Source organism: Pseudochaenichthys georgianus, chromosome 15, assembly GCF_902827115.2.
Source record: "Pseudochaenichthys georgianus chromosome 15, fPseGeo1.2, whole genome shotgun sequence".
NCBI classification, from domain to species: domain Eukaryota; kingdom Metazoa; phylum Chordata; class Actinopteri; order Perciformes; family Channichthyidae; genus Pseudochaenichthys; species Pseudochaenichthys georgianus.
Window position 1 is genome coordinate 4169597 of NC_047517.1, and position 26265 is coordinate 4195861.

The 26265-nt window shown below is 39.5% G+C and overlaps 1 protein-coding gene across 1 annotated transcript in view; it reads right to left on the bottom strand.

Moving 5' to 3' along the window:
- The window catches only part of slc2a15a (solute carrier family 2 member 15a), a 309661-nt gene that overhangs the window by 85104 nt on the left and 198292 nt on the right, over nucleotides 1–26265 (bottom strand). Inside the window, 2 exon segments of the mRNA XM_034101155.2 lie at nucleotides 19080–19091; nucleotides 20048–20065. Of these exon segments, the coding sequence (XP_033957046.2) occupies nucleotides 19080–19091; nucleotides 20048–20065 (30 nt within the window).

The window sequence follows — 26265 nt, forward strand, 5'->3', positions numbered from 1 at the left end:
AAAGTGCTTCACAAAAAACGAAAGACATTAAGAAAATAGATAATAAAATAAACATTAAAAGAAAAAATACATGGATAAAAGTTACAGTGCAGTTTAAGATGTGAATAGTTCAATTAAAAGCAGCGACAAAAAGAAAAGTCTTTAGTCTGGATTTAAAAGTAATCAGAGTTGCAGCGGACCTGCAGGTTTCAGGGAGTTTGTTCCAGATATTTGGAGCATAATAACTGAACGCTGCTTCTCCATGTTTAGTTCTGACTCTGGGGACAGAAAGCTGACCAGTCCCTGAAGACCTGAGAGATCTAGATGGTTCATCATTTAGCAGGAGGTCAGAAATGTATTTTGGGCCTAAACCATTCAGTGCTTTATAAACCAGCAGCAGTATTTAGAAATCTATTATTTGACACACAGGAAGCCAGTGTAAAGACTTTAGAACAGGAGTGATGTGATCCACTTTCTTAGTGTCAGTGAGGACTCGAGCAGCGGCGTTCTGAATCAGCTGCAGCTTTCTAATAGATGTTTTAGTGAGACCTGTGAAGACACCATTGCAGTAGTCCAGTCTACTGAAGATAAAAGCATGGACAGGTTTTTCCAAATCCTGCTGTGACATTAGTCTTTTAATCCTAGATATATTCTTTAGGTGATAGTAGGCTGATTTAGTAACTGTTTTAATGTGACTGTTGAAACTCAGGTCAGAGTCCATGAATACACCTAGATTTCTGGCTTTATCTGTTGTTTTGAACATTGCAGACTGAAGCTCAGCGCTAACTTTTATACGTTCTGCCTTGGCTCCAAAAACCATTACCTCAGTTTTATCTTTGTTTAATTGGAGAAAGTTCTGACACATCCAGTCATTGATTTGTTCAATGCACGTACTCAGTGTTTGAATTGGAGCATAGTCTCCTGGTGAAATTGTTACGTACATTTGTGTGTCATCCGCATAGCCCTCCCAGTGGCTCAGCGACCATGGTCACACATCTCCATGGACTTTGTGACAGGACTACCGCCCTCCAAAGGTAACACTACCGTTCTGACGGTGATAGACCGTTTCTTAAAGATGGCACATTTCATTCCTCTGCTCACACTTCCCTCTGCCAAGAAGACGGCAGAGGTCATGTTAACTCACATGTTCAGAATCCATGGTTTCCCCAGTGACATAGTCTCCGACAGAAGACCACAGTTCATTTCCAACTTCTGGAAGGAGTTTGGCCAGCTCCTCGGCGCCACCGTCAGCTTATCTTCCGGTTATCACCCGCAGTCCAACGGTCAGACAGAGCGCCTGAACCAAGATCTCGAAACATGCCTCAGGTGCCTCGTGTCCCAGAAGCAGACCACATGGAGCGATCACCTTACCTGGGTAGAGTATGCCCACAACACTCTCCCCTCGGCTGCCACGGGTCTTTCCCATTTCCAGTGTGCTAACGGGTACCAGCCTCCTCTCTTCCCTGCTAATGAGGAAGAAGTCAAAGTTCCATCCGCGCACGCCATGGTCCGGCATTGTCGGCGGGTTTGGGCCGGTGCTCGGCAGGCGCTACCCGGATGAAGTCAGCGGCGGATCGTCAGCGGCGGATCGTCAGCGGCGGATCGTCACACGGCGTGCGGCCCCCCTCTACAGGGCGGGCCAGAAAGCCGGGCTCTCCACCAAGGATCTACCCCTACATGTTCACTCCAAGAAGTTGGCACCAAGGTTTGTGGGTCCGTTCCCAATTTCAAGAGTCATTAACCCTGTCACTGTGCGCCTCAAACTCCCCAGATCTTTGAGGGTCCATCCCACAATTCACGCGAGCAAACTCAAGCCAGTTCGAGAGAGCACTCTTTTTTTTAAACTCTCGCTCTGACTCAGAGAGGTTGAAAGAGACGAGACACACATTTTTCCCACCCGCATTCCGAGAAGACCCGCCCTACTGTGCCTCTGATTCGCAGATTGTTTGGGGGGAAAAAATACTGACGGGATGCTGAATGTGATTGGACCAATGCGTTGACAGACACACAGACCGTGGAACAGGACATGCAGAGCGCTGTTTATGGACATAGCGGATAATTTTGACTCGTTGCGTTGTGGCGATGTCTCGCATATAACACAGATAATACAGATAATACATATGAAAAGATTAAATTGCTCAGAGTCTAGAGACAGTTGTGGCTCGGTCCGGATCCGGACCGGAGTCCGGACTTTGAGGATGCCTGGTGTAGATGAAGGATGTGTCAGGATGTAGAACTCTTGTGTGAACATTGGATAAAGCCAGGTTCATATTCTTGTTTCATGTTGTTGACATATTAGAGGCAAAGGTTTGCACAGAGCGAAATACCTTTGCGCCATAAATCAGAAAATACTGCATTAAAAAAGTAATTTCCTGCATGTTTCTACTGATAAAGTGTGATATGGATAATGTACAGGCTTTCAGATTGCTGTAGTTCACTAAACAGAGACATTAACGACATGTTTGGTGTTGAACATTTCAGAAAAAATGAAAGAATGGGAGATAAATATCCCCAAATCTCAGTTGAGACACTGTAGGTGAAGGATGCTTCAGGAAAAGACCAAACACTGGATGTCTTTCAGTCGCCAACATGTGTTTTCGAGACACTGATACTAACGGGGAAATCCTGCAGGACTCAAATGCCTTGTCTCTGTTCCATTAAACTCATTTGGGAGTGATTACCCATCAGCCCCGGGGGTGCAGAGGAAAGGCAGCGTTACCCCCGGTCTGCACGTTGTTTCTCTTTCAGAAACACAGAGGACTGTTTGTATGATGCGATCACACACACGCTGCAAACGGTGTCCGCCAAAAGTCGAGTCCAGTTTCTATGTAGTGTCATTTTTATTTGCTATAGTTTGGGAAGATTGAAAAATCGGTAGGGAAAGCCAGCTAAATCGGTAGAACATGTCAAAAGCAGTAGACTACCGCCCACATCGGTAGGGTTGGCAGGTATGCAACAATGTGCTGTAGATAATCACAGTAACCATCAACAACAATGTACTGTAGAAGATCACAGTAACCAACAATGTACTGTAGATATTCACAGTACTCAACAATGTACTGTAGAAGATAACAGTAACCAACAATGTACTGTAGAAGATCACAGTAACCAACAATGTACTGTAGAAGATCACAGTAACCAACGATGTACTGTAGATATTCACAGTACTCAACAATGTACTGTAGAAGATAACAGTAACCAACAATGTACTGTAGAAGATCACAGTAACCAACAATGTACTGTAGAAGATCACAGTAACTAACGATGTACTGTAGATATTCACAGTACTCAACAATGTACTGTAGAAGATAAAAGTAACAAACAATGTACTGTAGAAGATAAAAGTAACCAACAATGTACTGTAGAAGATCACAGTAACCAACATTGTACTGTAGAAGATCACAGTAACCAACAATGTACTGTAGAACAGGGGTTCCCAACCTTTTTTCCCAAGAGCCCCCCCAAATGACTCCTGTTGGAAGTTGCGCAGCGGTAATTAATTGTATCAAAAATGATACAACTACTGTCACAAACTAGATGAATGTGAAGTATTTTGTTAACCTGTTAAACCCGAGCCTGTTTTTCAGGTTTCAGGCTCAAAAATGACATTCCCAGAACAAATGACCATATCTTCCCTTCTAAAAGGGTTAAATTAATAATCTTTTTTCTCAAAGTAATGATAAACCTGTGAGTTGGATGTAGAAAAGTCAGATTCAATATAGATGTTTTTTATTATAAAGAAAATTCAGATTGAACATGGTAAAAAACTGTAAATTATAGTGTCTGTCCAAAAAATATTTTGTACTTATAGTGAAAACTAACCTTGGATGATGGGTTAGTAGACTAAAAGCTTTAGGAATCCGAGTCCGGATCACTCAGTGATGATACTATATACCTAAATAATCTGTGGAACCTCAGCTTTAATCGGATATCTTGTATGTGCAGCTACGATAAGTAATTTTTTATCTTGAGTTCTGTGCCAATGTCCGTTAGCATTTTTCGCTAAGGGGTGATTTAGATGCTTCTTATGAGACTTGTGTTTTGTTTTGGTAAAAATGGTTTGTATCGTCAGTTAGCTGAGATTATTTTCGTTAATATGGTATAACACATTAATAGGTTCTTAAATATTAAGATCCCCTGAGACACAGTGTTGTGAAAAAAAAAACAGGGTTCCCGCCGACGGGGACCTTGGGGTTTAACCACATACTGTATATATAAATGGACGTAGGGTCCGTGACGTCACCCATAGGATTCTGCAGTTGCCGTGAAGCCCTTAGTAGGCCGAGTCGGCCACTAACGGCTCAACAGTGACGTCAGAGTTCAACTCCCGCCTTCTCCAGCCTGCTCCAAATAAGGGCAAATAGGCGGAGCCAAGGCGGGACCTGCTGCCACCGAGCTGGAAGTTCCAGAGCTAGCTGAAGCTACCAAGCTAAGCTAACATGCTCCCCATCTGCACACTGCCGTCACATTTTACGTTTCTAAGGTAAGCGGATATGAAACTATTCAGCAAAACTATAAATAATAATCTAAGTTATTGAGTTTTTAGCATAATACTTCAGAATCTTAAAACCCCTTAACGTTTGTATGCAATTGTGTTACATTCAACACTGGAATCAAGCAAATATGAATATGTTTGCATGACATTAGTTATTTATATTTTGATATCACTTAACTATACGTTTAATACATTTAAGTCAAGCTAAGGTACATGTGATGGTAGCTAGTTAGTGCTCTTACCTGTGAGGCCAACAGCATAATAACCAGACTGTATCATTAAAACTAAGTACCAGTTCTAGATCCTTGACTTTAGACAAACAATTCAAAAGACAACATGTATTTAAAGACCAATCTTTATTTGAATGTGCCTCTTAACCTGAGATATTAGTTATACAGTAATAGTATTGACAATCTAAAAAAACTGAGCAACTCAACAGTCAACTTTATGTTTCTTATTGTCTAAAGCATTTATTATTTTCATTTTCCCCCTCTCATATTCAGTGTGGACGGATTGAGACAGCCTGGTGTCCAGAGAGCAGCAGAGACTTCAGGGAGAAACCTCCGTGTGATGGACGTCCTGTCTTGGTTTGGAGAGGACTGAGGGTCTTTCCTCTGCGAGGAGGACCAGGGCTGATGAAGGAGCCCATGCTGGGCAAAGCTGATACCAACTGCACAGGCCTAGTCTGTCACGTTATTTGACTAAATGTGTTTACTTATACATTTAATAGGTTTATACCTTCTGTCCATATGTGCTTTTTATTTAAAACATTTGATTAACTTTTGTTTCAAATTTCAATAAATTGTATTTGTACTCCTTTTGTCCATTATTCTTACTGAACATGTTAGATTACACATTCACATCTGACTGAAGATTGGCCCCATTTATTTGTGACGTTGCAAAACAAGGTACATGTTGTGAAGCTCATAAAGTGAGGCAAACAGAAATAATCAGCTGATGGAGTGTAGATGTGGAAATAGCTGCATTCGATCAGCTGACTGTTTTTACAATAAAAGTAGTTTCTTAGTGAATGTCCTGTACTGGTCTTAAAATCTCATAACATCAGCTTTTAATGTTCTTCTTGACCCTCAGAGAAGGAGAAAATGTTGTGTCTTTCAGGCATGTCCTTTCCTAACAAAAATGACGGTTAACATAAAAAATATTATTGCAGAACAAGTGTGTTATTTATGAAAGCGGTGTGTTTTTGTGTTTAGGGGCTGTAGATATAATTATTTTGTAATGTGTTTTTTTTATTTCAACAATGAGCTACAAAGACAATCAGATTATGAATGAACAGTATGAAGTTCATCAACATTGAAATATATGTTATTATCAAAATAATATTTATCTGTTATCAAAACGTAGTGCAACTGGAGAAGCTTGCTCTGTTGTCTCACTGAAAGAATAACTTTTACCACGTTTTTTACAGACAATATTGAGAGATAAATAGTAGCAGTTCTCACTATGTGTTAAATATCTTTGCCTTCAATACATTAAATTAGAAAGCTGACAAAGTCATATTGCTAAATATCTAAATGTAACTTTTTGCATGGAAAAAACCCTCAACTTAACTGATGTGTAGGTGATCTAGTATTTAGTATTATTTAATGGAATGTATATCAGTGTATTCAAGTCAATACTTCATTCATTTAAACCAATATCTTCTTGATTCTTTGTACAGTATGAAAAAAGAGTATTTGTACCTGTGCTGAAGTTCACTGCTGTGAGGAGTCCAGTTCTGTCTCTCACTCTCTGGTCCAGCCTGCCTGCATCACCTGGACACCTTAAACAAACAGATATATATATATATATATATATATATATATATATATATGTAAAGTACCATGTGTACAAACAATATAACTGATTCTCTTCTGTTGGATTGTGTATTGTCCGAGTCAGGGTCCTTTTGATTTTACTGTAACTTTGGAAGTTGTGTTACCGATGCTTACTGTTTATTTGATACCCATTTGGTAATGCAATTCATAAAAACAACAAGGTTTGGGTTCGTTCTTCAGATGACTGTGACGTTAACGTGTAAGCTCGATGTAATGTAATGTGTAAGATCTTCGGAAGTTTTTCCTTGTACGATGTGAGGGTCTAAGGACAGAGGGTGTCGTATTGTCATACTGATATTCTGTACACACTGTGAAGACCACTGAGACAAATGTAACATTTGTGATATTGGGCTATATAAATAAACATTGATTGATTGATTGATTGATTGATTGATTGATTGATTGATTGATTGATTGATTGATTGATAATGAACTCCAGCTCAACCAACCATATTGTAATATCCAAGTAATCATCTTGAAATATGACATTAATAATTGTAATATAGCCTACACACATCTTATTGTGAGGTTGATTTCACATAACTACTTCGACATTAGCTTGTCTACATACTTGAGCATAGCCAATTTAAATTAACCTTAGATGCATACAGTTCTACCTACATAATAAAATATCTCTAAGTTACAAGGATGTAACCTTATTTTATCAACCTCAAACAGAAGCCGTTTGTTCAACAGTATTATCCCACTTAACGCTTAACACTTGTCTATTTCGTTTTAACCTTTATATATACAGTCTATGATTTTAACTTGGTGGCTACGATTACAATCGTTAGCACCGATGTAGCTACCACTAGCTTACATGCTAACCCAAGCCTTACCATTCATTACGTAGCTGATTAAAATCATTAACACATAAATAAAGCACTCGAATTTCACTTACCGCATTCATGCACCATCTGTTTTAACCGCAGAGCGAGTCACAATAGTTCGATATATAAGCATGAAGAACAAACAACCACGGCCGGCTACAAGTTGTGTTTCCTGGATGAGCTGAGCAGGCAGAGTCCCTGTAGCTAGCTTCACGGAGCAGCTAGCAGAGAGACAAGAAGCTAACAGCGGCAGGCACTTGACAGAGCCGTCACTCAATGTGACCACGCCCTAATTTATGCACACACTTTAAGACCTAATATAAATAAAAGCGTTAGAAAACAATTCACTCACAGATCCATAATCATGAAGGTGGAATCTAACTATATCGATAATAAAAATGTATGGAGCCAGGGGTAGAAACATGTTTTATTCTGCTGTAAAGTTGGGCATTTTAACATGGGGTCTATGGAAATTGCTCCTTTCTGCAGCCATCGCCTATCGGCCAATATATGAAAGTGTGTGACACTTCCGTATTGGCTTCCCGGCTCTACCCCACAGTTTGCCGCTTGGGTTTAACAGGTTAAAGGGGGATGAAAGCTAAATTAAGGAGCACTATTGGAGTGACTTTGATGGTTATTGGACTCAGGATTAATTCATTTGGATTCCCGCTGTATGAAGAAATTAAAGGACGGCGCGGAAGTGGAAACAATTCACAAAGGGATTAAACTGTTTAAAACACATGCTCAAAGTGAGCCGGATTTTGCCGATGTGTTTATGTGGATTCAAAAGTCGTAAATAATCTACAAAATGGAGGAGACCGATCTGATCGGAGCAACTGTGACAAATAATCCAACATAAACCGGCATGGACTATGACTATGTTTTAAAAATGCGCTTATCCAGAAAAGCCTGGTTTGGACATTTTACAGGCAGAAGAAACATTTCTATTAAAGAAAACATTATACATTTCTGTATTTGTATGCCTATAATAGCTACTAACTTGAATTTTTATTCTAATTAATCAATTATTTTTTATATTTTATTGTAATGTAGTGACAATCATGTATTGCGTTACAATTATATGTAAAAAAAAAAAAAGTTAAAAAAAAAGTCTAAATATGATATTTGGCCTCAAATCAGTTGAGGCCTGGCGCCCGCCCTGCGATCTGGGTTCCCTGGTTAGGAACCACTGCTGTAGAAGATCACAGTAACCAACAATGTACTGTAGATATTCACAGTAACCAACAATGTACTGTAGATAATCACAGTAACCAACAATGTACTGTAGAAGATAACAGTAACCAACAATGTACTGTAGAAGAACACAGTAACCAAAAAAGAAAGAACCAACCGAAAAACCCCATTTCTAGAATAGCTAAAATATCTAAAATATCTTAAATAAACCAACATCTTTTTCTTAATATAAATAATCTTGATGCAGTGTAATTACTTGTTTGGCTATAGTAGATATTGTATATACTTAGTATATTTGTAAGACCCTATGTCTTTGCAAACCGGAAGAACTACAACTGTGGTGCTGATTTGTACTAAACTGCATAGTGTGGCTCTAGGGAATTGTAGTTTTTAAATATATTAGTGTTTTTCCTAAAATTGGAAATTATAAATACTGAATGAAGAATACACTGAGGGTTTAAGGGGATGGTAAACACATTTGTGCAATCAGATTTTAAATATCAAATTGTCAAATGGGTGAAAATACATTTGAACCATATTTCACCCAAATGTAACAGTGTTGACAATACTCACATGATAGCTGAGGTCAAAAGCTCTATAACAGTATGTCCCATGTCTGTAGTCCCTTTTGTTGCTTAATTATAAGCCTTCAAACATGCACCGAGGTCAAGGTTCAAAGGTCAGTATTTCAAAGCAGGAGCCATGTGGAATCTTCATACTGACATATGTTACTCTCCAGGGGCCTCATCTATATAGCCTTGCGTAGGATTCACGTTGGAAGGTTGCTTACGTAGGACAAAGCAAATAAATACGCACAGAGATTTTCCGATTCATAAAACAATGCGTACCGGCTTCCCTTTTATAAATCACAATCAACTTGAAATGCGGCGCAGCTTTTGCGGGCTTCACGTAACCTATAAATAGTCAAAGAAACGCCACGTATTACAATTCATTCTGACTGACTGCATGAAGGAGATCGCAGGAAATGACGACAGAACAGCTAAAAAAGACGTCTCACACCGTGTCAGATTTTGGTTAATTTGGGAAGGTGGAGAAAAATCACATTGTTTAGTGGATGCAGTTTGAACCAGAGTAGCAGCATGGAGGTCGGATCGCCACCAAAATAAATAAATAGGAGGTCCGAAAAAAGTTAATGACAAAATACACATAACCTTCCTCAGGCAGTGTGTCAGTGCCGGGGACAGGAGGCCTCCCCATGATGAGAAACTGTAAGAAATCGGGGGATCCCTGCCGAGTGGAGACGATTAATGTTTATTTTTTTATTTATTATTGTTATTTATTATGAAAAATACGTAACTAGAAAGACTACACATCTCAAGTCTCGTAAGTGATGTCACAATTGTTTTCCTCCACTAAGAGATAGCTAAGATCAGCGCCATATAGATATAATCTATCTATATGCCGCTGGCTAAAATAAGATAACTTTAACAAGATGCCTGTGTGCTTAGTACTAGGTTGTTATCATACCAGCAATGGGTCTTGCTCGTTCTTTCGCTTCCCGTCTGATGAAAGGACCAAGAGTGGCTGGATCAAGTTAGCTACCTAGCTAGCACGTTAGTTAGCATTACAGCCTTGTCATTTTTATTAGCCTTAATATGAAGTAACATTAAGTAACCCAAAATGTTAAACAGTAAGAGTAGTAGTCATATTTTGTGAACCCTTTGAAGAGTACTGTCACCGGTGTGATCATTCTATAATACACAATTTAAGCCCGGGGGAGAAATGCTAACGCTAACGCTAGCAAACAGAGGAGCCAGATCGCAGTGGTGAGGAATGCACTGTCATTTCATTTCACTGTAGTTTTCATATCACTTTATTCACTATTCAGCTTAGTTATTTATTCAGTTATTTTATTACTGGTACTGCTAATTGCACTATGCGTATTGTTGTATATTGTATATACCTATGTATTTACTACTACTACTTACAAAATCGAGGGTTGTAGCTTTGTGTCAGTACATATTTCAGGGTTTTTCTATGCCTTTGTTCATCTAAATTCCAATACTCATAGGCGACTACAACTCCTGCCGATGCAGAGGCCCAGTTCTCCCTTCCCACCACCCCAGGCTCATTATACTAGGTAAAACTCTCATTTAATAAAAGTAGTCTTTTAAAGGTGGGGTAGGTAATTTTGGAGAAACCGGCTTGAGTGCGCTAGAAATTCAAAATACACAAACGGAACAAATCTGCCACTTCCTTACAGAGCCCCTCCTCCAACACACACAAACACGCACATTACCAATGAGGGCACGAGATAAGTTTGTGCACAGATGGAAGGCTGACAGGCAGGTAGGCCATCCAGTTATTTTAGCCGGGCCGGCTAAAATGATTGGTCGTGCTTTTTACAGTACCACGGCTTCCACAGATGACATTTTTGTATGGATTTTTTGTCAAAGCACTTCAGATATTCATTGCTATCGGGATGTTAAGAGCATTCCATGGAATATAACAAAAAGTGTATCTCGAGCCGGTTTCTCAAACGTACCTACCCCACCTTTAAAGATGAATGCAATTACATTTAAAAAAGTTTTAAACAGAACTGTTACAGATGCTTGGTCCAAATTCCATAAAACATACCAAGCAGTAGCGCCACACTCAGACGAAAATGTACAAAGCCTATTCTTCCACTATCTGCATTCCCACATTATTCACCAAGCCAGCCCATGCTTTAATATAGATATTATGGATATTGTTATAATTCCTGCTGTCTTTTGTGAACTTCTAATTATTTGTAATTGTTCTGTTCCACAGATGCTGTAGTAAACCACCATCCAGGGACCAAGACATCAGATATAAGAACATCCATTAGCACAAGAATTTGTGATTGTGATGAACTCTTGTGATTGTGAACATTTCAAAGATGTCATTGGGTCCCTTTTCAATTCCGCACAGGACAAAAGTGGATAGGGTCTCCAGACATTACTGTATTGTAATATCATTATTGTTTTATGTTTGATTATTGCAGGAGACACTATGTGGTCTGCGAACAAGTGGATGCTGCCCATAGAGGGACGTGTTGTAATCCCACTTTCACCTCCCATGCTGGATTTCACAACTGCCTTGGCTGTCTTGTTCGCCAGTTTATGTGTTCAATATTGAATATGAGGTGGAATCAGTCACAACACCGGAGTTTGTTCAGAGGTATTATTGCTCACAATATATATTGTACATCACACTTCTTTTACATTTATTTTAAATGCATTTCACCTTTAAATGTTTGCCTTCAGCATTGACCCAGTGAAATCACAAAACTTGCATGTAGGTCGCATATTTCCATTACTATGAGGTATTTGTATCCAAAGATGAAAACACATAATCATACAGACAAACGAAAGAAAAAAGAAAAGAAAAGATTTACATGGACAATCAATTTTAGGCCTGTCACGATAATTCATTTTGTTGGACGATACATTTTCCCGGAAATTATTGAGATAAACGATAATATTGTCGGCACCGTTGTAAGACCATTTAAGACCACTGACTAATGATTAATAATAATTCAGGTACATCCTTTCAAACATAACTTTTTATTGAATATTCAACATTGCAAATTAAATGTGAAATAATATTTACATATATAAATTATATATAATAAATAAAACAAATAAATTAAATTATTAATTAATTAAATCCCACACAACCAAAACAATAAATTACATAGACTGAAGCGTGTTTGCTCCCAGCTGGGAAAACGGAATGGGGTGGATGTGTTTCAGGTGCAGTTTAAGGTTGGTCGTATTGATAGCTTTTGTTGCTATCTTTTTAAAACAAATGTGACATACGTACCGGCTCATTCAAGTCCGTAGGTTCGCCTCGTTGATTTGGCTTAAATCCTAAATATTCCCACACCGGAGATGTGGAGTTAGGTCAGGGCTTGACATTAACCTGCTGGTTGCCCGATCGGCAATCTATTATGCTAGTATCATGCAGCTCGTGGATTATGGAGCTATTTCAGGGTCATACATTTTGATCATTAAAAAAAAAATACAATTTATTTGAAGTTTTATCCTGAACTTTGAAAAATACAATGATGTATTCAAAATAAAAATAAGTATTTGAAATCATTTTTCAGGTTTAATATTATTTTGATTCAGTTCAGCAATTTTTTTGAATAAAATATTTATTTTCAGATTTCACTTTTATACATATTTTGATATTTGAATCCTGATTTTTTTCAGTTGCAGATTTTTCGTTTTCAGATTCAAAATAATAATTTTTTCAGTTTGAAATCTTGTTTTTTCAGGTTTCACATTGCTTTTCACCTTAAGATCGTTTTTCACTCTCAGATCTTTTTTTTCCGCTTTCAGATCTTTTTTTTTTTGCTTTCAGACTTTTGGCCCTGATGTTGCTTGGGGGGGCGGGGCTTAGCAAAGAGTAGTTTGGCTTCCTGAGTGACAGGCCTCCCTCTGTCATGTTGGCTTCATGGATGTTAGGTAGCGCGAGAAATATAACTCAATATTTTCTATACACAATACCAGGCCCGGACTGGCCATCGGGAGGACCGGGAGGTTTCCCAATGGCCTAGCCTGTTAAGTGGCCTGCTGGCCTGAGGATTTTTTTTTAATGTATGTATTGTGAACGCAACACTGCGCAAATGTGGGTCTGACTCTGCCTCACAGAGGGTGACTGGCTGTCTACATGATGTGGCCTGCCGACATGGCCACTTTCATACAGGTCATACTAATGCCCTTGATTGGTCTCTGTGTGTCATTCAAGCTCGGGAGGGTGTGTATGTGTGGCGCGAGCGAGTGAGATAAAGCGCGCGCACCGGTTACGTTTATTGTTGTTGTTAGCATCTGGTGCTAGCTAACTGCGCTAACGGATATAAGGAGCTTTTTCAACAACAAGGTGGAGGAGAGTCCTCTCCAGTCAGACTGAGAGACTGATAACTACAGCTCAGGTGAGGCAAAGGACTCTCTGTGTGTGTTTAGATAGTTAACTTAGTCTAAGTTATCTCTGTGGGTCTCAAAGGGTTTGGTCACCATTTATGTAAACACATATTTCCATTTGAGAGTGATTAGTAAAATATGCATGAATAATAACAATAACATGTTAACTAGGTAAAAAAAGGTAAGATAAACTTGTTGAGAGCTAAAACTAGTCTTTGCTGCTGCCTCAAATGCGGCTTTCACACCAGCGCTTTTCCCTTTCTAGCTCCGAGCGGGAGCTTTTCTGGTTCAGCTCCGGTTTCCCTTTTCAGCTCCCGCTCTGTTCACACCGTCCACTGGCGCCCCAGAGCTGCCCCTGCTGCGTCATGGCGTCACCGTTTACATCGCTGATTTGCTCCCCAACGGAAGCCATTACGGCGCTCACAACAACAACAACAACTGCGTCGGGTCGATGATCGTGTTGCTTTTAATCACACGAAGCCAGAATAAATTGAATAACGACTTCTCCAACCTTATACTTTGCTCCAGAGTGCCGTGGTTCATTGTTTATTAATGTGTTTCTGCAGCATTTACCGACCGCTGCAGTGCTGGCTGCTCTTCCACGGGAGTTTATTCTCCCGTTAGCTCCCGGTTAGCTCACACTGCAGCGGCCGCTCTAAAGTATTCACTGTCCGACTCACACAAGCAGCTGATGCATATCCCCAGTTCCCCTTAGCCTAAGTGAATGTGTGTCAGTCTGAATTGACACTGTTTGGTATCACAACGCTGTTATGAAAGTTTCTCTGGTATAAAACGGGTGATGTTAGCATAGCAACCGAAGCTAAACTGACTACTTGCATCCGATAGCTGCAATAATACAAAACAACACGTCTGCCTCTCTCCACAATGATCGATAACAGTGAACGGATGGTCAAAGTAAGGTACAAATAAACAGAATCACACGAAGCCTGGTTAGTGTTGCCTGACTTTATAAAGTGTGTTTATAAGCACACTGTTGTAGGCAGGCATGACAGTCGACCCATGTTCAGGGGAGGTGGGTTTAGTTTCCTGCACGCCTCGACGTAAGAGAGATGTAAGCGACGTCGCCTCTTAGCTCCAAAGCTCTTGCCTCTGGACCGACAATTTTTTGGAGCTGGAAATGAAGCGGATTCCGGAGCTAAGAGCCGGCGCCGCTGCGGTGTGAACAGGAAAACCCGGCGCTTTTCAGGCTCTAGCTCCGAGCCGGAGCTGAAAAGGCGCTGGTGTGAAAGGGGCAATAGAGGAGCAGGGGGGAGATGAGGGAGACAGGAGAGACTGATTCAGGAGCACAGACAGTGTGTCTGTGCACAAATATAAATGAACCAAAAACAAATAAATAAACAAGTTTCTATGTTATTGGTTATGGCCATGTCTATATGATGTTATGATTATTTAAATGTATACAGATCTGTTTCATATGGGTGTAGTCTCTTTATTTCCCCCTCAAAGTGCACCAGATTGATGCATTTAAGTCCAACATTTAAAAAAAAGTCTGACCGGGGGAGCATGCCCCCGGAACCCCCTATAGGATTTGAGGTCCACCCCCACTTAAAATATGTATGTGTCACAGTATCACCTCAAAATACAAGATACGAAACATTTTCAACCATGCAATAAAATATAAATAGTCCTACAAATACTTTTATTTTATTTCCTTCTTATTTTTGTCTAAGCTCAAGGGAGCCAGAGCAGAGGGCTTAAAGGTTGCCGACCCCTGCCCTAGACGTCCCACAGGGGACACATTTACATTGTTACAGCAGAGAAGAGCCAAAGACAGCTTAATGTTACCTAAAACATGCATAAAAAAAGTATTGAAGATTAAAAAAAGAAATGATATATGTTTTTAAAGTTACACATTTTACATAATACACACCCTGTAACAGTTATGCGGATTTAGCAGCCAGGTATATATTGCACAGTTTGTAACGGCATATATATTGCACATAGTTGTTATTTATCAACAAGAGGTGTTATAGTCCAACCCAGTCTCACGGCATTTCGTGTTCACCAACACGATTTTTAATCTATTGATTCGTGTTCACCATCACGATTTGCCCCTTTTTTTCGTGTTGCACAGCACGATTTTAAAAGCAATATATTTCTACTGGTAACGTGTTTCGTGCCTGCAGGCTGCAGCACGTCTTTTTCTCCGGTCGGGTCGTGGAAGACCGGAAGCTGTGTGGTTCATAAAAACATGTTCTTACTCAATATCAAGCCACAATTATTGCTTTTATTTTAAATCGTATAATTTCGGACTTTTGTTGTCGTCTGTGAGGAAAATAAATGGGGCTCAGAGCCTCAGGATACTGAAATCTGTATTTTTAAATATTTTTTTCCTTCTAATTTGTTATTCTTTTCAAAAATAACACACTGTTATTTACTCACCAATAACACACAATTATCCTTGCTTTTATTTATTGGTTTAATTCGATAATCTCGGGCTTTTTTGGTGTCCGTCAGGAACTGAATTTCAAAATAAAAATAACCGGAAACATATAAGGGACATTTCGAGCATCATTGCGATTGTCAACATTTCTGAGTTTAGGATGGCCGAAGACACTACACTACCCATAATCCCCAGCTATCGTTTAGGACTACAGTTCCCGTAAGGTTACGCAGAGCGTCAAACAGCTGTGTGAAATGGAACGAAACCACGCCAGACTATCCAAAACTGGAATCGAACACCCCTCCAGAACTACACATGCTGGCTATTGTGTTTCGCAAAATGTTCTATGGGACGTCTCTACTGAACGTTTTCGCTTTTCCCACAATTAGAAGTTGCCATTATTAAACACATTGGTGTTATCAAATGTAAAACATATAATTAATAAATGGGTGAAAATCACTTGTGTCCATAATGCGCAGCATTATATTAATGCCGTATGCCCACATGACAGCTCATTGCTACTTTGTAATTCTACTCCACTACAATTCAGAGGTTAACCTGGTATTTTTACTCCACTGCATTTATTTGAGTTACTTTGCAGATTCTGATTAATTATGTGAAATATAAACAACCCTTAAATCAGACTTTAGTTACACCTGAGTAAAATTCAGGTAAGGTGATTGTCAAGTGCCAACAATCAGGAGAGATATTTGATAGTTGGTGCTTGATAAGACTAAACATGTATCTGCAATTGACATGAATGGAAACAAGTAATAAAGTATATTCATTACTCGTTATTCTCTACTAATAGTTCATTAAAGACTGTATATTATGGCTATTTTGCACATCCCTTTCAAGATTTTCAAAGGTTTATTGACATATCATACACAACTACGGTGTAGTTATGCAATGAATGAAAAACTTGGGTAACAGGTTCCTCAAAAGTGCATTACAAGACATCTATCAATATGTGTGTACCTCCACCATTAAACTGTCATATTTCTTATTCTATCTACATACATAAGAGTATAATTAATGTGTATAATATCAGTTAAAATAAGTGCTTCAACATAGTTAACATTGCAGGAAAGCAATATATTAGACGTTAATTACTTTGTCAGGCTTAATATTTAATGTTTAAATAAAGGTTAATCCATTTTTCTGTTTTGCACCTCCTCCTATTAATATCTGTGTACATCCTGCACTAAACTGTTTTATTGTAGAGATCACTTATAGTATCTTCTTGATTTTTTATATTCTATATTTCTATATTTATACTTTCCCCCTATGAAAGTATGTACTCTTAATATTTTTTTAATCAAATATAACACATAAAAACAATAATTCAATAACGTGCTTTAACCACTAGGAGGTGCACACAAGGTGCACACAGCCATAATAACTTTGTATTATTAGTGTGTATGTACAACATCTGAAGATGTATAGTTTTATGCATGCTTTCACATCATTTTACAGCATATTGCTATACTATTTCAGACTCAGTATTTACATTCTTACATTCAAAGAAAATCAGTAATATCTTTGAAAGCTACAGTCCTTTTCTATCAGCTGTGCACCGTTATGGTGTAAATATAACCTATCTATGAATTAGATCAAATGTAAAAGTCAGCCGAATTAGTGTTGATACTGCAAGGAGACGTATAGAGAACCGCAGTGACGCGTCGTAAAACCCGGAAGTAAGTTAGCATTTTTAGCACTTCCGGTTCCTTCGTCAAAAAAGCAATGCATTTTCTCCATAGGATTTTGGAAAATAGCTCGAAATAAGGTCTGTGGTTGACACACATTTAAGAGATAAATCACGTTTTGTTCTATGACAGCAGATACATTAGCAGTGACCCCACTGGTGATTTTTGAAGAGTTTACGTGTCTGAAAAACGATGGTTGTTACCGAGTGGCTGAATAGGACTACAGAAATTGTCGAGGCCGTTGTACGTCATTACGCCTACACACGTAAACACTCCCGCTAAGTTTGTTTCCCCCTGTGTTCTGCTTGAAAGCAAGTCCCTGCCTATCTTTAGTATATGTATATCTATATCTGACCATTAGAATCCGTATTTTTGAAATTGTCGTTTTTAACACCGTAGTTTTACAAATTATAGAATAATTAATAACCAGTGTTTTCCAATTTTACTCAGCAGTTCGTTTCGTTGGCTAACGTTAGCTAAAGCTAGCGCTACTAGTTAGCTACGCAATGGTTTGTTGCTTTGCTCCGGGTTGCAGCCACAGGTCTTTGCATGAAACGTGCTCGTTCTATCGTTTCCCAGCCAATGTTTTCCAAAGGAGAGTCTGGATTCGTGCCATGAGGTAAGCTGACGTTACATTTTTGTCCATGTCACGGTGAAATGTAAATGATGGGTAGTGACTGTATCGCTGTTTTAGAGATGGCGCTGCTGAAAAGACCGCAACATAAGTAAAGATAATGAATACATCCTATTAAAACCTGTGTGGCTTATATGATAAGTCTAATTAGTACAAGCAGCATAACGTTTCACCATGTAAAGACTGTAAAGACTGTAGTCGGGGAAATCAGTTTGACGTATTGAACTAATAACAAATCACCTCTGGCTGGCAGAGAACGCTCTGCTCCATAGCTTCTCTTGGACGTAAAATCACATGTACATTTTACATTTATATTCAATTTAATATTCCATCCCTCACATACTTTTGTATATATAATAACTTATATTTTGTTGTTCTTGTTTTGCTGCTGCAACACAAATATTTCCCAAATTGGGATCAATACAGTAATATCTTATCTTAATTAATTAAGAAATATGACACCTATTGACACCTATTTTCAATATGGATTAATCTACCTTTATTTCTTTAGTTCAATTTCCATCTATAAAAATGTCAAAATAGTGAAAATGTTCACGAGACAAAGTGTAAGGTTATATCTTTAGATGTTTTGTTTTAGGCTATGTATTGTATGTGTTAATGCTCTTATATGTGACGGTGTGACTTCCATGAAACTAATATTTTATATCTTCCCAACAGACGAGCTGACAGGAAACCTAACACTCTAACAACCACAACATTGCAAAGGTAAGTAAATGTAAATTAAAAACGATTCACAATTTCTTAATTTCTTCTTCTTGCAGTGAGGTGAAGCTGACCTTGCACTTGGTGCCGGTAAGGATGCTCCTCACGCAGGCTGAATGTTTCTCCCTCCTTACTGACACAGAAGCCCTTGATTTGCAATGCTTCACTAATTGTCATTTCCCTGGCTCCGTAGGGACACTTTACCTCCAGCACAGCGGAAGACCCTACCAGACCATCTGGAGATGCCCCCAACACTCCTGATTGGGAGAGCCACAAACCTGACTCATGGACCTGCATCTGGGTTGCAGTGGTGAATGCCCTGACGCCCTCACATTCATTCATAGTCCCCCACTGTACAGACAAAACACCATCAAGGGCCTGTTGTTGCCCTAGCACCCTGGCAATAAGGGCAGCAGTCACACGCTTTGACCTCAGGACAGCTCCAAAGTTGCTGCCAGTCAACCTTTCTTTCCTGAACAAATGCCAGTTTGGGTTGGTTCGCTGACCAGTGGTAGCCACCTGAATTGCCCTCTCTTGCTCCTCAGACAATGCCATGCTTGCCACAATTGCCTCAGGTCCCTGATTCCCAACAGATTTGAGAATTTCAGGAACAGTAACCCCCTAAACGCACCAGGAGCGTCTGCGCCGCGTTACGGCCGCGCCGGTCGTAAGGATCGCGGCCACTCTAGTCAATGGGTGCTATTCCACCACACGCGCCGCGTTGCGGCTCAGACGCGTCCCAGAAGCGGCTCGGCGCAGCGCTTCTCTAAAATTAGGATGAATCCTATTTTTGCCGCGGCGCAGCCGTAAGGTAAGGTCGGGCAGGCAGCCCCCCCCCTCGCAGGAAGTGGAAAGGTGAGCATCCGGGCCAGGCCCATCCCGCATATATACTAATTTAGCAGACCCCCCTCCTTCATCACAACACCTCCACTACGATACGCACAATGGATGACGAGGTGTTCATAATGGAAGTGGAGAAACACACCATTTTATACGATGTAACCAATGCTTTTTACAAGGACAACATCAGAAAGGACAAGGCCTGGTTTTTAGTCGCTGCAGTTTGTGGAGTGGAAGGTAACAACTACATATTAATGTTTTAAAGTTAATTAAGAACTGCGAGGCTGCACACACGACGCTCCGCTTCCGCAACGTTTTGAAACGCGCCTGGTTTGTTAGGTCGCAGGAGGAGGTCGCAGGAGGAGGTCGCAGCGTGGCGCAGCCGCAACGTAACGCGGCGCAGACGCTCCTGGTGCGTTTAGGGGGTAAGTGTTTCCAAGCTGTAGTGTTCCTCTTCTGGCTCGGGGGAGAGAAGCCAAGACATTCCTGAGAACCTGCCCCCGAGTCTGTCCCTCAGCTAGTCACGATCTTCGGAGGTGGGCTCTCTTCCCCAGTGAGATGATAGTGAACTGTTCATGAACTTGTCATGAAAAGTTCATGAAATATCAGTGAACCATATTCATGAACAGCTCATAAACAGCTCATAACAAAGTTGATGAACTGTTCATGAAAGTGACATGAACATTAAATGGCACTAGGGCAGTTCATGAACTACTCATGAAACTCCTGTGCTGGAATGGTTCATGAACAATTCATGGAATATGGTTTTAGGCAGGTTCATGAACAATTCATGAAATGGAGTTTTCAGTGAGTGTGTAGGGATATTCAGTTTTCAACCAAGAACATTTCAAGAATTGTTCATGAACATATCAAGAACTGTTCATAACAACTTCATGAACCATTCATGAACAGTTCATACCCAGTCACTGAATATAATTCAATGGCTGGCTATGAACTGTTCATGAACTGTTCATGAACCACTGACTGTGGGTCAATTGGCAACCATAGAAAACAACAATTATGTCAATCACAATGGAACTTTACTCAAATTAACAAACAAACAAACATACATGTATACAGGTGGAGCACTACAATTAATCCTATCACTATTTGAAGCAGTTCTTGACACTCAGCTGCACAAAAAATTGTGTTACGGGTCCCAAAAGCTTGGGTACCACAGCAACAATAAATGATTTCTGTAGAAAACAGAAAAGGGCAGCAGCAATAATTATACACAGGATCCGGTTGATCGTCTGGAATGCTTCTTATTCAAAATTCAAAGTACACAGTTACATTCAAATAGCTGAACTTTACAAACATCACATTTCTCCATTTAAGTTATCTGTCTGTCACAGTCAATTACTGTATCTCAAGGAGAAATTCAACATAGTCAATATAAATTATTACATTACATTGCATTTAGCTGACGCTCTTATCCAAAGCGACTTATAATAAGTGCGTTCGACCAACAAAATACAAACTTGAAGAAAACGGAATCATATAAGTACATCAGGTTTCATAGAGCAAAAACATTTTAAGTGCTACTCAACTGGCTTTAGGTAAGCCAGCCCTTTATTAGTATATAAGTGCTTTGTTAATAGTTCTATTGCTCGAAGTGGAGTCGAAAGAGATGAGTTTTCAGTCTGCGCTGGAAGGTGTGTAAGCTTTCTGCTGTCCTGATGTCAATGGGGAGCTCATTCCACCATTTTGGAGTCAGGATAGCAAACTCACGTGTTTTTGCTGATGGGAACTTGAGTCCCCTTCGCAGCGAGGGTGCAGCGAGCCATTTGGTTGATGCAGAGCGGAGTGCACGTGCTGGGGTGTACGGTTTAACCATGTCCTGGATGTAGGAAGGGCCAGATCCATTCGCAGCATGGTACGCAAGTACCATTGTCTTGAAGTGGATTCTAGCAGTTACCGGAAGCCAGTGGAGGGAGCGGAGGAGCGGCGTGGTGTGGGAGAATTTAGGAAGGTTGAAGACCAGACAAGCCGCTGCATTCTGGATGAGCTGCAGAGGTTGGATGGCACATGCAGGTAGACCAGCCAGGAGGGAGTTGCAGTAGTTTAGGCGTGAGATGATAAGAGCCTGGACCAGAACCTGCGTGGCTTTCTGGGTCAGCTGAGGACGCATCCTCCTGATGTTGTAAAGCGTGTATCTGCAGCAGCGGGTTGTAGCAGCTATGTTTGCAGTGAAGGACAGGTTGTTATCTATAAACACATAACGCTATCAAATAATACTTTCTATCAATATATCTATCTTTACCAAATATAACATATTATGGAGATCACAAAAATACACTGTCAATGTTAATAAACAAAAAACAAGGCAATGTGCCTGCAAGACTGCACTCAGGTAAACAAAACATATTACCCGTGCACAGCAGCTAACCTGCCTGCGAGCCTTCGCTCAGGTCACATTTACCCAGGTGCGGCTGAAGCCCGCGAAAATGGCATCTATTGTTGCCGACAGTTTAGTATTTTTAAAATACCGTTACTATGTCAAACATGCTCAAAACCTTCTGACACACTCTCCTAAACATCTCCAACATCATATCTAATTCACACAAGTTAACATCGATCATTTTCATCATGTACTGACCTGTAGAAAACAGAAAAGTGGAGCAGCAATAATTATACACAGGATCCGGTTGATCGTCTGGATTGCTTCTGAGGAGGGGGCGGAAGTGTCCCCCCTAAAATAACCCAGATGTCACCGCTCACCTGCCAAAGGTTCCACCTTGGCGCTACTTACTCGTACTGCTTCTCAAACAGTACAGATAAACCATAAAATGATATGAATGTCACCAAAATAAATACAGATAATGTTCAGTTTCAAATTCACTATTGTTTTGTTTTAAGATTAAAAGTTTTAAAAAAGAAAGAAATGTTCAAATAGTAGATGAATATTCAAGAGGTCTTTAAAATCATCACACTGATCATCAAAAGTTCATAAAATGCTCATGAATATTCCAAAAATATTCTGAACTTGCCACAATCATCCAAAATTCATGAAATGCTCATAGTCATGAAAAGTTCATGAAATACTAATGCAAACTTTTTGGGGTTTTAATTATAATGTTGTGATTGGCTGGATCATGAAAAGTTCATAAATTGCTCATAAAAGTCTGTCATAAGCAAAACAGGAACTTTATATGAATGAACAATGTTCATAAAAATGTCATGAACTGCTCTTTAAAATGGTTCATGAGCATTTTAAGAATTGTGGTTCATGAACATGACAAGTGAACATATAATGAGTTGTTCATGAATGTTTCATGAGTGCTCATGAACAGCTCATAAAGTCATGAACTCCATCTCGCAGGGGCTGTCAGCGGGTTGAATGAGTTATTGGTTGGAGGAAATAGCTCCTCCACTGAATGCGTACGTTTAGCTGCCTTTGGCTTCTTCCACTGACAGGGGGTGTCAGTGCAGCGGAAACTGTGGATGGCAAAGATGGCTAATGCAGCCGCATGACTGCATTTCCATTCTCCACGTGGGCATTCACATTCTGTGGAGAGAATTCCCTCTTCTCCTGTAGATACCTGTGGTGGTGGGATTGTTTTATTATTTAAAATATATTTACATTTGTAATGCCTTCCCAATTATCCCTTTAATTGTTTATAGCCTACTATATTTTTATTTCATGGATATTTCTGTGTTTTCTGGTGTGTACTATTTGTAATCTTGGGGCCTCTTCTCTTTAACATCTACATGCTACCACTGGCTCACATAATGAAGAACAACAAAATAAGTTACCATAGCTATGCAGATGACACACACATTTACGTAACCATTTCACCAGGAGACTATGCTCCAATTCAAACACTGAGTAAGTGCATTGAACAAATCAATGACTGGATGTGTCAGAACTTTCTCCAATTAAACAAAGATAAAACTGAGGTAATGGTTTTTGGAGCAAAGTCAGAACGTATAAAAGTTAGCGCTGAGCTTCAGTCTGCAATGTTCAAAACAACAGATAAAGCCAGAAATCTAGGTGTAGTCATGGACTCTGACCTGAGTTTCAACAGTCACATTAAAACAGTTACTAAATCAGCCTACTATCACCTAAAGAATATATCTAGGATTAAAAGACTAATGTCACAGCAGGATTTGGAAAAACTTGTCCATGCTTTTATCTTGAGTAGACTGGACTACTGCAATGGTGTCTTCACAGGTCTCACTAAAAAATCTATTAGGAAGCTGCAGCTGATTCAGAACGCCGCTGCTCGAGTCCTCACTCAGTAAGAAAGTGGATCACATCACTCCTGTTCTGAAGTCTTTACACTGGCTTCCTGTGTGTCAAAGAATAGATTTCTAAATACTGCTGCTGGTTTATAAAGCACTGAATGGTTTAGGCCCAAAATACATTTCTGACCTCCTGCTAAATTATGAACCATCCAGATCTCTCAGGTCTTCAGGGACTGGTCAGCTTTCTGTCCCCAGAGTCAGAACTAAACATGGTAAAGCAGTGATCAGTTATTATGCTCCAAATATCTGGAACAAACTCCCAGAAACCTGCAGGTCGGCTGCAACTCTGACTACTTTTAAATCCAGCAAGAAGACTTTTCTTTTTGCCGCTGCTTCTAATTGAACTATTCATATCTTAAACTGCACTGTAACTTTTATCCATGTATTTTTTCTTTTAATGCTTATTTTATTAGCTTTTCTTTTTAATGACTAATTTTAAATGCCATTTCTTAATGTCTTTCATTTTTTGTAAAGCACTTTGAATTGTCTTGTGTTGAAAAGTGCTATATAAATAAACTTGCCTTGCCTAATAAAGATTTCATGTGACACATAAAATGGATTTGTTGATGGTAATTAATGTGAATAAATTAACTCTAGGTTAACGGTACACTTGCTATCACTACTCACCGACACTATAAACCTTGTCCCTCATGCTAGCCCTGACAACACCGGTAAGCACACCTTCATCTAGTCTGCACTGTTTTACGTGTGCTGACTTGTAGTGGTTCTCTCCTCTATCTCCAATCTTCTTGTCATCTTTGTAAAACGATATCAGCCTGGTAATTGACACAGCCATGACTTCTAGTTAAATTCAGTGTGGCTAAAACGAAAAGCTTTGTTAAAATATGCAAGCACGCGGAAGTCAAAGTCAGCTTTATTGTAAAAAAATTCTACATGTGTTATACATCCAGAAATATCGAAATATCGTTTTCCACAGTGTGACATGTATACATAAAACAAAAACAAAAAGGGCCTAGATAAACGTGGTATACAGTTTAAAATGTTAATATATTTAAAGTGTTCAAAGTGCAGTTTCAGTGCAAGTCAGTTGAAACGATCTTAAGTTTGCGTGACGTTGAAGTCGTGCGACCCGGCTGCTGTACTGGCTTGTAGTTCGTTTATAGCATAACGTTAGCATTTCGCTTTTGGCGACTAGATTTATGATTCAAAAATTATAAAAGTAGGGGAGACATGTGGAGATTATCCGGCTGAACAAAACGTGATCCCTCTCTTAAATGTGTGTCAACCACAGACCTTATTTCGAGCTATTTTCCAAAATCCTATGGAGAAATTGCATTGCGTTTTTGACGAAGGAACCGGAATAAGTTTACATCCGGGTTTTAGGATGCGTCACACACAATTGTTGATATATTTATGATCCACGTCAAGTATTCAGTTTCGGTGGCATTTCTTCAGTTTTTCCAATGGTCTTCTCATCAGGGCTCTCTAAATAAAGAACTACGGCAGATCTGTAATATGTAATGCAGCCGAACCGTGTATTACAATGCCGTTATGTGATGACTTTCAAAGAGAAAAGCAAGCACACTCGGAATTAAGTATTATTTTATATTTTTAAAATGTTTTCCGGATTTCATATAATATAAACACCAAATCCCAGCATGCATTGCGGCTAATACATCCAATCAGCGAGCTTAAAACCATAGCTGAGGATCTTGGGTAATCGCTCGAAATGCCTACGTCTGTTTCCGGTTATATTTATTTTGAAATTCAGTTCCTGACGGACGCCAAAAAAGCCCGAGATTATGGATTTAAACCAATAAATAAAAGCAAGGATAATTGTGTGTTATTGGTGAGTAAATAACAGTGTGTTATTTTGAAAAGAATAACAAATTAGAAGGAAAAAAAGATTTAAAAAATACAGATTTCAGTATCCTGAGGCTCTGAGCCCCATTTATTTTCCTCACAGACGACAACAAAAGTCCGAAATTATACGATTTAAAATAAAAGCAATAACTGTGGCTTGATATTGAGTAAGAACATGTTTTTATGAACCACACAGCTTCCGGTCTTCCACGACCCGACCGGAGAAAAAGACGTGCTGCAGCCTGCAGGCACGAAACACATTACCAGTAGAAATACATTGCTTTTAAAATCGTGCTGTGCAACACGAAAAAAAGGGGCAAATCGTGATGGTGAACACGAATCAATAGATTAAAAATCGTGTTGGTGAACACGAAATGCCGTGAGACTGGGTTGTATAGTCTGTGTTGTTTTGTGCGGGGTCTAAAGGTATTCTGATTTTGCCAATAATATGCTGCGTTCATGGAGCTACGTGGAAATGGGGAAGGACAATGCTTGATTGCGGATACGTAATTTCTAGGGCTGTCAAGTTAACGCGTTAATAAAAAAAAAATTAACGCCACTAATTATTTTAACGCGATTAACGCATGTGTATTTTTTTTCCTCGGCTGCCCCGTAGTTTCAGAGCGCATCGAGTTTAAAA